General features: G+C 39.1%; 1 protein-coding gene across 2 annotated transcripts in view; it reads left to right on the forward strand.

Moving 5' to 3' along the window:
• Positions 1-6,195, forward strand: part of wnt5b (wingless-type MMTV integration site family, member 5b) — a 75,350-nt gene extending 69,155 nt beyond the window's left edge. For both annotated transcript variants that reach the window (XM_007564479.2, XM_016677595.1), the window contains 2 exons: positions 2,748-2,906; positions 3,093-6,195. In XM_007564479.2, the coding sequence (XP_007564541.1) occupies positions 2,748-2,906; positions 3,093-3,392 (459 nt within the window). In that variant the 3' untranslated portion in view covers positions 3,393-6,195. The remainder of the gene's footprint in view (positions 1-2,747; positions 2,907-3,092) is intronic.
• Positions 6,196-12,539: the final 6,344 nt, after the last annotated feature.

The following is a 12,539-nucleotide window of genomic DNA, read 5'->3' on the forward strand; positions in this document are numbered from 1 at the left end:
TTCTGAGGACACGCTGGTTTGTCCTAAGTGGGATTTGTCTTGCTTGGCTGAACAAGGCAAACCACAGAGTCTTTGTAGAGGATGGAGAGGTCTGCCTGTGTGTGTGTGTGTGTGTGCGTGCATGTGTGTGTGTGTGAGAACAGTGAGCAGTGTGGTCGTCTGTGTGTGCTGACGGCTGGAGGCAGAGACGCACATCAAAGGAGGAATCTTTGTCAAACTTGACCGATTGTCACTAACCAAAACTAGATGCTCATTCAGCTTTCTGTTTAACATAAAAAATATTCCTCAGTTTGGTTTTTCATTATGTGAATTCTGTTGAAAAACCTCCCGTCTGGCAGATTAGCACGTAAGCAACCTCACTCACTATCAGAGGGCAACAGAGCGACACAAACACACACTTGCATTTATGAACAGTTTAGAGAGACCACTGAACATTTGGATAATATGGAGAAAGCCAGGGTGTAAACACACAAACTCACTGCAGAAAACTCCAGGCCATAATGGGAACCCAGGTGGAAAAAAATGTTTCAACAAAGAACAGAAGATTAAAAAAATATATATGCCTGTGTATTAGATCTAAAACAGACACATTTCTGCTCCCAATCTGTGTAAAATCATCACTGCACATAGTAAGAATCATTAACGACATGAGACGGGTGACGGTTGCAGTGCCCTGAAAAACATATCCAGAGGAAAACTGACAATGCACATGACCAGAAACATACCAGATTGACAGTGACACAAGGTGGCGGTAGCATCATGCTGTGGGAATGCTTTTCTTGAGCCGGTGTATTAATTAAATCTACTGGTAAGACTGAGAACTTGCCAAAGAAAACTATAATGTAATCATCTAGTTCTCCTACAGCTGGGTCAAAACAAAGACTCTCTTTTAAAATACAGTAACACCAACAATGCCAGTGAAGCGTGGACGTGTGTTGGCTTTTTTTTTTTTTCCCTTAACTTCTCACTTCATTCATAGCTTAGCCTGGCACTAAAAGGCAGCCTGTGTTCTCCATTTCTGTCCTTGTGTGTTTCAGACACGGGCGAGTATACACCCATACACACACTCACTCACACTAACCCTGACTGAGTAAAACCTATTGTGCTTGACACAGAGAGCATGTCTCCGCCATGGATGACTGACCATGAAGGTCCAGAGTCACTGTGCCCAGCAGGCATGACCCACCAAATACCTCACCATGGCGCTGGACAAACAGATGCCTGCTTTGATTGGACAGAATGGGGTTCCTGGCTGCTACTGTTTTGTGGTAAAAGTGTTTTTTTCACGGGAGAAATAAGTTGTTGTAGTTATAACATCTCGAGCTAAACCACCAAACGCGTGTAGCCTTAATAACAAATACCATTGTCCTCTGTTTTCCGTGGCTGTCTGAGGAGGTCACCGGGGTCGGATCACAGGATTGCAGGGTGCCGAGTGCTATGCCTGCTGGGTAGTAAAGTAGAGGTCTGAAAGCAGGGGGTAGGAGGTGGGACGTAGGGGTCAGAGGTGTTTGGGATGCAGAGGTTAACGGAGGTGAGAAGGTAATTGAGATCAGGCAACGTGAGGAGAGAGAATGATGGGTTTCATTAGCGTCAGGGGAAATTAGGAATCGGAGGTAAATGATTCAGGGAGTAAATGTGTGGTAGCTCGTCTGCTGCACACTAAACTCTGTGCAGCGCTCAATGAGAGCAGGCGTAATTTATGTGGGTGTTTAAGATAGGGGTGTTTTAATGTGGCTTGTTTATTAAATGTTGTTTAGGTGACCTGGTAAAGCTGCAAGGTTTACTGCTGCAGAGACCGTAAATCTTCTATTTCCTGTTCTGTGTTTTGTTTTAAACAAACCCATATGTTCAGAACGCAGCAACATCCTACAAATTACAGGCTTTCTGAGGGGGGGGGGGGGAAACCATGACAGAACGTCAAATGTTTCCAATGTTTGATTTGTGGTTTTAAAGTTAGCTAAGGATGAAGGAAGTGAAGCAGAGATGTTCATTTTTTTTTTACAATCTTTCTTGAGAAAAAGGAAAGTTTCAGCCACCACAATGCAACTTTGATAACACTAGTATTTAGGGTTGTCAGTGGAAAGTGGGGTACCCTTTTTCACCGATGCACCAAAATAAAATACTGTGCAATCAACTGCTTTTTTGATTGCACAATCTGTGAAGGATACATTTTTTTTAAAATGTTACTGAATAAACAGCATTATGAAGACCAAACACACAACAAACAGGTCCAAAAGACTTGCAATTGCGATAAGAGGTGGTTCTATTGAGCAAAAATGGTTGTTTGCACAAATACACCACTCTGTTAAGAGTTTGCCAGGAGACTTTTTCATTCCTTTTCGCAATGATTCATTAATTTATGGTTACTATCAGACAAATTTCCCATAAAATACCCAAAAGTGTGTGGTGGCAACATAACATTTTGTTGTGACATTGTGTTTTAGCAAGGATCTCCATTAAGTGTGTGAAAATTCAGGGTAAATGTAAATATATTTATATATACAGTTTATTAGTCATTTCCATTCAAAAGACCTTATACTGTAAATTTGACTCTGAAACAGTCTGGGATGTTGACATGAGAAATAGTCGCAGGGATTCTGTAGTTGCATATTTCCACCACTAGATGGTAGCAGAGTAGTATTGAAACTAAGAATTCAGTCTTCTGTACTTTGCCGTCATGCTGGTTCTTTTCTTTTCTGGTAGGAGGATTTATTTACAGATATACATGAACGTCTGTCTTTCACCAGGCCGTCTACAACCAAGCGCATGTCTCCTGCAAGTGTCACGGAGTCTCCGGGTCCTGCAGTCTGAAAACTTGCTGGCTTCAGCTGGCCGACTTCAGGCGAGTCGGAGAATTTCTGAAAGAGAAATACGACAGTGCTGCGGCCATGCAGATTGGACGCAAGGTATTAATTTGATATGTAGTGACCACAAACATTTACTTGAATGCTTTATTGGTGAAATGTGCTAAACAGATACACTAGACTTGATACGCTCACTTTATTTAAAGTCCAGACCACTGTTCTGGTGGTCCACTGTCCAGCTGTATCACTCAAACTTCTTCCCTCCTTTTTTTTTTTTTGCTTTACCAGGGGAAGCTGGAGCTGAAAGACAAGCGCTTCAACAACCCGACACCTGAAGACATGGTCTACATTGACACAAGCCCCGACTACTGTCTCCGGAACGAAACCACGGGCTCACTGGGAACGCATGGCCGCTACTGCAACAAAACCTCAGAGGGCATGGACGGCTGCGAGCTGATGTGCTGCGGCAGAGGGTACGACCAGTTCAAGACGTACAAGCACGAGCGCTGCCACTGCAAGTTCCACTGGTGCTGCTACGTCAAGTGCCGGCGCTGCACGACTCTCGTGGACCAGTTTTTGTGCAAATAGCACAAAAAGGCGGGTGAACTCTGGCCCAAAGAAATGGGAGAAGGAGGAGGAGGTTATGAAGAATGATGACTGATATATATACATATATATATATATATAAAAAAAGATGTCCAATATTCTGATCACGGTCCTGATGGAAGAACAAAACAGCACAAACGAGGATAAAAGGGATAAACAGAACAGGTTTCAATCCCTTAAAGTGGGGACACATTGACCTGCGTGAGCTGAAGAGATGAAAATAAATATATAATTAAGAAAGAAGTCTACAACGTACACATTTTAACTTAAAGAGACTTGTGTTTGTTTTAAAGTGTGAAGCAGCCTTGATTCCTCTGATTGCCTGCTGCTTTTTTTAATGCAAGAGCACTGCTAACATCACCATATGCACTCCCATCCCACTGGCAGGAGCAAAGAAAACTACAACCAGCAGAAAGTGAACAAGTCAAGGTGACAATGAACGCAAAGTGCCTTGTAGAAGTATTCATACCAGTTCAGCTATTCTTCACGTTTCATCCAAAAACTGGATGTTACGTGACAAACCAACAAAAAGCGGTCCATAGATATGCAGTACAAGGAAAACAATCCACGTTGAGCCATTTTTTTGCAGCAATTATAGTTGTAAATAACATTCTGCCCTGAACAAGTTTGATGTTGCTGTTAGGATGGTGCAAGCATCTCTCCCTGTCCAGTAGACAACACTCTGCTATTACTAAAAATAAAAGAGATCAGACTCACTTCTCTGAGCTTTACCGTGAGCTTTTCCCCACCAGAAAATCCATTTTTGCTAACTGCGTTATAGTATGGGACTCCAAGCATGATGATTCCACCACCATGTCGGGTTTCAAGCAATCATGTCCAGTTTTAGGGTCTGTCAGACTTTTTTACTAAAATGTTTTCTGTCTTTAACTGGCCAAATCACCTGCTTTCACATATTTGCTCTGCTCCCTTCATGGCTTTTTGCAACGTGAATTTATTAAGGGACTTGCACACCGAATGCAGCATCAGCTCCACCAACCTCTGAAATCCATTCATTTGTGCTTCATGCTCCACGCAACAATGTTTCGTTTTTCGCTTCTTCTTTTTTTTTTTTCCTGCGCCGAGCGAACGCCAATGCACTGCATCTCCTCCCTCAGCGCTGAAGTGCAAGCAGCTCGGCACGGCTTGCGTTGCACTCAGTTTAAAGTCGATATTTGTTGCACTTTGACTGCAGTTGCACAGCGACAGATCCTCGCTTGGCCAATAGATACAAGATATCTGTCAAAGTGCTCCACACTGAGTAGAAAGCAGCCTGTTATTATGGAAACCAAACTCCTTCACTTGCTCTCTAAGGGGTTACACGTTTCTTTTTTATCTTCTTCCCTGTTGTTGGTTTTAGCACAAAGGAAATGTAAGATCTGCAACTCAAACATAACAATAATAATACGTTTTATTGTGAAACTCTACCTCTTGTTGTGTTGTACTTTGCTATGGATGAACAGAATGCAAGCACCATCAGTGTTGCTTCCAGTTTTCCAGGATTCGCTGCTGTGAAGCTCAAAGGATGCTGTTTGTCTTTCTTCTCGTCACTCTTCCTTCAAGGCCAGATTTATTCGTCGACCTCTAATCTCTATTCTACCTGTCTGATTATGATCATGTCTTGAAAGGTTTGCAGTTCTTATATCTATTTTTAGATGATAGCTTGAACGTGTTGGTGAGAAGTTCAAAGCTTGAGATATTGTTTTATAACCTGACTCGGCTTTAACCTTCTCTACAATCTTTTCCGTGACCTTTCTGCTTTATTCCTTGGGCTTTCAGGATGCCGTTTGTTCACTAATGTCTCCAACAAATCTCTAAGGCTTTCGAAGATTTGTTGAGTTTGAAATGAGATTCACCTAAGTGCATATGTACTCCATTTACTTAGAAGATTTCTCACGGTTCGGGGAAAGGAGAGCTGGTTACATCTTTCAGTTTTGAATCTGTAGCCAAAATAGAAAAGTTCACGTCGTTTTCCTTCCGCTTCATAATCACGTTCCACTTTGTGTCTATGTAGCAAATCCCAATAAGATTACATTGAAGTTTGTAGTTCTGAAGAGACAAAATGTGAACAAGGAAATTGAATATTTTTGCAAGGCACTGCAAAGAGAGGGACTCCAGATACTTCACTCTTTTTTATTTTTTGTAACAAACTTTAGGAGAAAAAAAGAAGAGCTCACATAAATCCAGTTCTAAATGCCTGAACCTGCAGCAGCATCAGCAAAATGCTAACAATAATTCTCAAAAGGACAGGGCACACTCCCTTTTGTGTCGGTGACCTGACAAATGATCCTGTGAGCGGGTTAATGAGGCCTGCTGCTTGCAGCCATCTTGCCATTGTTGCTGTTTAAGTGGGCAGTGTGCTGTCTAGCTCCATAACCTTCACATCAGGTGAAGGAAGCACCCAGTAGAGAGATTTACATGTTGGACTGGCCTTAATAAAGACATGCAAAGAGACGTGGTCAGTGCCAAGTGGACCTTTTTCGTCTGACGATGTCAAACAAGATGTCAAGTGTTGTGTTGACTTGGTGTTTTTGCCAGGACTGTGACACTTTGTGACTCTGTGATGCAGATAATAGACGTGCTTGTGGACACATGAGGACTGAATATGCTGTGGAAAATAAGTGCAAGAAGAAACACAAGAACTGGACTGCAATTCCTTACAAGCAACATTCAAGAACTTAGTGGATAAGAAATTATATTTTGTTGTTTATAAGCTTATGATGTTTTCTATGTTTTATACATGCATATTACTGTGTATTCTTTTGATAAAGTAGACTTTGAAAGTGAAGCTTTCTGTCTGCGGCAGTTCTTCAGGAAAAGTCTGACCCAGGTTAACACGTTCCCTCCTCTACAGCTAAGCCTTTTTTTTTTTTTTTTTTTTACCTGGTTGCATTATTTTGCAATAGGGTAAAAAAAAAATCAGAAAATGCAGTTTGAGAAGGTTTGTACACACACGAAGAAAAAAAAAAAGAAAATTTGTCTCTTTAATTTTCTGAAAGTTGAATCTTGAATCTTCTCTCATTCAACCTTCTATCCTAGTACTTTTATTATTATTATTATTATTATTATTATTATTATTTTTTTTTACTAAAGATGCATAAATTTGTTTTCTTCTTGGTGATGTTTTGTTCTGGTTTTGATTAGTGATCACTTGTCTATTTAACATACAACTATTTTGGATTTTTACCTAAAGTTTTACATGAGAACTTGCTGATTTTCCAGCTAATTTTTCCCCATAGTTTTTCCTGCCTTTTCCCCTGAAGACCTTTGATTCCAACAGATGGCCAGGCAGACGGTCTGTCTGTCTGTCCCTACAAACTCCTTGTTTGTTCTCAATTTCTGTCCCACAACATTCATTTTCCACATTTAAACACTAAGCATCACCGTATTTGATTCCCATAAATACCATCAAGATGATCTTAAGTTGTCTCTTAACATTTGTTTGTCAGTGTTTTTCAATGTTTAGCGCTGAATGTCGAGGCTAATCGGGTCAGAACAGTGACCTTACTAACAATCCCATTACTTGCAGCTGCTTGCAGGTAATTGGATTAGACAACTGACCAGAGCGGCACGAGTGACCTGCATCCCTGTGTATGAGAAATCCTCCTCACCTGACGGAAGACGGTGAATGTCTGGGGTCATCTGTTATTGTAGACGAACTCTCAATGCCTGCTGGAGCTGGAAACATAAGAATCGGTAACTGATAATCCATAAAGTATGCCGTATATGTCGATCATGACGTGTGTGAGGCTCTAGCAAGATTGGATCAGTGAAAGTGTAACCTTCAGGCTCATCTAATCCTCCTGGCCTGACAGCCATCTGTTTACAAAGTGCTGCCAGATTGAATTTGCACAAACACTCAGTGAGGATTTCCGCCCTCATGTTGTTTTTTGTTTTTTTTGTATTTTCTTAACTTTAGGGTGAGGCTGTTTTTTTTTTTTTTTCAAGCTGGTGATTGCAGAGAATCACAGAGGTAAGTGTGTTTAGTACTTGTGAATACTTGTACTTTTTTGATGGCCAGTCTAGTGTTGCCTTTTAATTTTTCTTGGGTGTGGATTTTTATGGAATAGTTACTTGGAAATGAATGCATATGTAAACATACAGCTACTTATTTTCTTGGGATTTTATTGTCATGACCTAGCTAAAGTATTGCATTGTAGTTTAATGGAGGAAAAATGACATAACGCTGTACAGAGCCAGTTTTTGTTGCAATTAGTCCTTTAGCTGCATCAGCTTTACAGACTGAACCTTTTAGCATTTTTCTTAGCAAAAGTATATCAAGCTCTGTTATCCTGGATGGCAAATCCCTATAAAAATACATTTTCATGGATTCTCAGTAAAAGTTAGGTCTGGTCTTTGATTATTTTACCTATTGTACGTTTAAGGCTCGGTTTTTAGCCACATGAGCAAGTCAGCTATTCTGTCCTGATGCTGAAGAAAAGCATCCCCGCATCATGATGCTGCCACCATTGTATCTAACCTTTGGGATGTTGTGTTTACGATGATGGCTGTTAGTTTTGCTTGTTGGCCAAAACGTTCACTGCCGTTTCTGCTTGTAATTCATCCATTAAGACTAGAAATGTGGACCAAACAACTAATGGCTACACTGTCAATATATTCCTCCACCTGAGCAGTTGATCCCTGCAGCTTCTCCAGAGTTGCCCTTGGCCTCTTGGACATTTCTCTGAATAATCGTCTTTTTGAATCATTGGAGGAGCAGCACACATGACTCTACATCTCAAACACAGCGATGAGGTCGAGGATATGAAATTCACGAGGAACTAGCGTTAACTGTACACTCATCTTTAACAAACAGATCATTATTTAACGGATCACCGATGTTAAAGCTAATTAACTGATCCATTCTTGATTGTTCACTTGTGTTCTTGGTTCAGTCAACTTTTTAGCTGCAACGAAACAAGATACGAGATCTAGGGAGTTCTGGCTGCTGGTGGATTAAAGGCTCTGGCCGATCATATCTTGGGTTTGGAGCTGTGGTTGTGGTGATGGATTGAACAGAAATTTGGGATCTTATATTCTAATCTTTGAGTTGGGAATAAACTGCACAAGGTGAATTCTGATTACTAATTAAGTGACTTGTGAGAGCAATTTGTTTCACTGTCTTCTTAAAAAAAGAGTTAAATTACACACTTAAGGGAACTCTTATTTGTAAAAAAAAAATACAATACATATGTTTTCTTCTCTTTGTCACACAAGAAATTTAAAAACTAACATTTTTGAGTGTAATATAAAAAATGTACTAGGTGTGAATACTTTTGCAGGGCATTGTTTTTCGCCTATTCTTGTTTTGTTGGGGTTTTTTTTCCTTCTTTTTTTTTTGGCAGATTTTGACTTTGAACAATGAGGCCATTATCCTTAAAACCTGTTTTGTCTATGCGCAGGAGGAAGAAAGCTGCTTTTTCCTCTAAAATCATAATAAAACCCCGAGTAAAATTGTTTGCATTAACTGCCCAGTCCCTGTGTTTAACAGGCCATTTATCATGTTAGAGTGAGAGCATTTCCCCCGCATTTAGCCACATGATACCAGATGCAAAGGGATTTTGCACAATATGTTTGTAGATTAGCCAGCAGCTGGTGTGGGAAATCTCTCTGTGATCTCGATTAGCTGAAGTGAGGAAACCGTTTCATTTTCAAATTCCATAAACGTACAGAGCGCGACAGATCCCAAGCCTTTTCCTTATTCAGCTGCTTACGCTGCTGTTTTACTCCTCAAACACAAACAGAGCTCAAAGACCAAGTCAAACACAAATGCTCAGCCACTTATCCATAAGCTCATTCATCCATATGCTTTCTACAAGCTGTAGTAGGAGCAGAATGGATCGCTGAGTAGCCTGAATATCTAATCTTCTGGGGATGGCTCTGCAGACGGAGTAAGTGCTCTCTGAGTTGGAAGGTCAGCTTCCACGTCAGTGCTGCTTTCTGTACGTCTCAAATATCTTCGTAAGCGCTTCTGCTTATTGACCTTTTAGCCCCATTTATGATATGGATACAAAAGTCAAAACAATATAGAAATATTTAGTTTCAGCTTGTTTCTTTTTTTGTTTTTTTACTGCAGTTTAGCAAAGAAAGTTCCTTGCAAAAATACAAACTGCTAAACCTTTTTCATATTTTATGGTAGAACTACAAACACCATTATTCAGCTGACAAATTGGTGCATAATTGTTGAGTGGAAGGTAAAACATTGTTTAATCAACTCCTTGTTTTTATAGTTCAGGTTGCATGTTTAGACTTGCTAAGGTAAATTTACACCGCAGTCTCAAATTTTCCACATCTTCTAAAATATTTTCTTCAGTTATTGTCCTGTATTTAGCTCCATATATCATCCTGTTGACTCTGACCAGCTTCATTCTGCCCTCTGAAGAAAATTCTCACAGCATAATGCTACCACTGCTATGTTTGGAGTAATTTTTGTTCTGTTTTTTTTTTTTTTTTTTTTTTTTTTTTTTTTTTTTTTGCTTGTTTGTTTGCTCTGAGACTGCTCTGAGAGTCATTAGACATATATTTTCTAATTAAACTATGAAACAAACAAATATTGTGAGCTGTCAGAAAACCTGATAAGCAATCGTTTTCCTAAAGCTATCATAGAAAATCCCAATGAATTACATTCAAGTTAGTTTCTAATGTGACAAAATATGGAAAGGTTCAGGGTGTGTGAATATTTTTTTAATGCACCAATGCTTTTACATTCAACTTAATTTCGTACTGATGAAAGAAATAAAGAACAACAGATTTTGTGCCTGTAAATTAAAAAGACTGGTGATGCATTAAATATCTTTCAGCAGCTGAAATAAATGCTTCATGTATTCCTTCAGAAATTGCACACAGCAAGTAATGAAGTCATTATACTCAAAATATGCACTTAGACACTTTATTGATTCAAGTACCGAAAGTGTTGACTTCAAGATTTAATGAGAAATAACTACTATTAACATCATATTGCACTTAGCATCGACAAAAAACATCTTTTCATTAATGCATTTTTCTTTTTTCCGAGGAGCTAAAGAATGAAGTGTGGTGAGTGTAGCACCATTATGTGCTCTTATTGCAACCTGCATGCAGGTTAGCGTGTTGGATGTAGGTCATGGTTAAGTGACTTAATTTTTAAATATTTAAGGCTGATCCTATCATGGTTTCAGTGACGCCGGGTGTGATCGAACAGGGCTGGTATTGAATGTTGCTCCACTGTTTCAGGTCTTCGTGTCTTCTTCAAAGCTTCGCACATAATCTTGTTGAGGATTGATTATGGGCCACATTTTTTTTTTATACTCTGGTTCTGTTTGGAATAAACATGTTGCCTAACGCCAGTTAGAGCCATTGCATAAACTGAATAAAAGCCATTTGAAGTTCAACAAATTATAGTTATGATTGTGTTTTCAGGTGTGGCGCACCGGCTGTAACCCGCCTATGTCGTGTGAAAGCCTTCACCCTGCCAACGATGTTCACACCCTAAAAAAAACACGATAGTCAACTAATGGAAAATTACCTGGAGAAGCTTGCTTTCAACTTAGGAGGCGGTAGAGAAGACGACAGTTTGACTGAAAGACGATACAGAAATGGCTCGAGGAAACATAAGCTGGCCCGGGCGGTTCTGGCCAACGGGGTCTTTGCCTCTGGAAAACCGCCCCTGTTATGGCCCCTGTATTGAAGAGATGACACTGAATTAATTCCTCATGTTGATATGCGCTGGTACAGAAACTGTAATTAATTGCAACACCAGTTTAATTTTTTGCCTTCACATTTTTAAGTTAACAATGAATTAAAACTTAAGGTGCTGCATTTTTAGCTTGAGATGCATTGGGATAGGATCACATTGTTCATCTTGTTTGTTTCTGTTTCATTCTCTTTTTCTGTGGCCCCATAAAAAAAAAAAAACAGGTCTGCTTGGTAAATTTAGTTTACAACTGCCACTATAAGCCCATATAGGACTTTGTAAGATCTTCATATTTTTTTCAAATTTACTCAAATCTGGTCAGGCAAACTGAAACATATATTTGAAAGTTTTATTTATTTTTTTCTCCAGTATTGCCCTGCATTTACATTCTGGCATCTTCTCATCATCTCTGAGTTGCTTCCCTTTTTCAGTTGGGGAAAAATGCTTATCCATAGCATAATGCTGCCATCACCATGCCCTTGAGAGAAGATGTTTTCAAGGTGACATGAACTTTAATACGAGTTCATTTAGTCATTGTAGAAAAATTCATGTAAAAAAATTAGCTTAACCAGAACAATGGCACCACAATTACTGGTAAAAATTCATATAGCATAAATGTAAACTACAACATTAATTGTATGCAATGTACACATTAATTCCAAAGTTAATATACGTTTTAAATTGCAGTTCCCTAAATGTGTGTTTGCCAAGAAAAAAAGCCATTTACTATATTCTTCACAAATCTAGTCAGAGGATAAAAAAAACAAAACAAAAAAATACATAGCAATTTTAGAGTTACCCCTCTCTGTGTAAAACAAACATTCAATCTTATTTTTGTCACATTACAACAAAAAACTTAAATATAAATGTGAAGTGTAAAAAAAAAAAGAAAAGAAAAGAAGGTTGTGCAATGACAAATGAAGGCTGCACAAACAAACTGGTTATGCCAACAATAAGTTCAGTGAAAGACACTCTTATATTCAGTGCCTCTCATGTTTAGTTTGGTAGTTTTTAATGTTTCTCTCATCGGTAAAGAACCAAGACAATCCTGGAAAAATTCAAGACATCTAAGTAGAGATATCATGTTTTAAATATTTTGAGCACATGATTGAATCTGACAGAACTGCATAGAAATGACGAGGATGGAAATTATTTTCTGATGTCAAGTCAAAGGATTGTCATTTGGTTTTATCTGATTTACTTCCAGAAAAAGGAATAGAAATGTTCACAGTCTGAATTGTTTTCATAGCTTTTTAGTGTAACTAAAGACAAACATTTAGTTTACCCTTAGTTTGCCCTCACTATCAGTAAAATTAGTGTGGCGGTCATGTGGAACGTGGTCTTGGACTTTGTTAGAGTGAGAGAGAAAAAGTCTTCCACATCTTCTGCCTAGGTCAAGATAAAATCAATTTCTAAAGCATAGCTGTTGCACTAACCTACATCATGCTTTTGGGAAAGAT

The sequence above is a fragment of the Poecilia formosa genome, unplaced genomic scaffold, assembly GCF_000485575.1.
Source record: "Poecilia formosa unplaced genomic scaffold, Poecilia_formosa-5.1.2 Scaffold159, whole genome shotgun sequence".
In the NCBI taxonomy this organism is placed as follows: Eukaryota; Metazoa; Chordata; class Actinopteri; order Cyprinodontiformes; family Poeciliidae; genus Poecilia; species Poecilia formosa.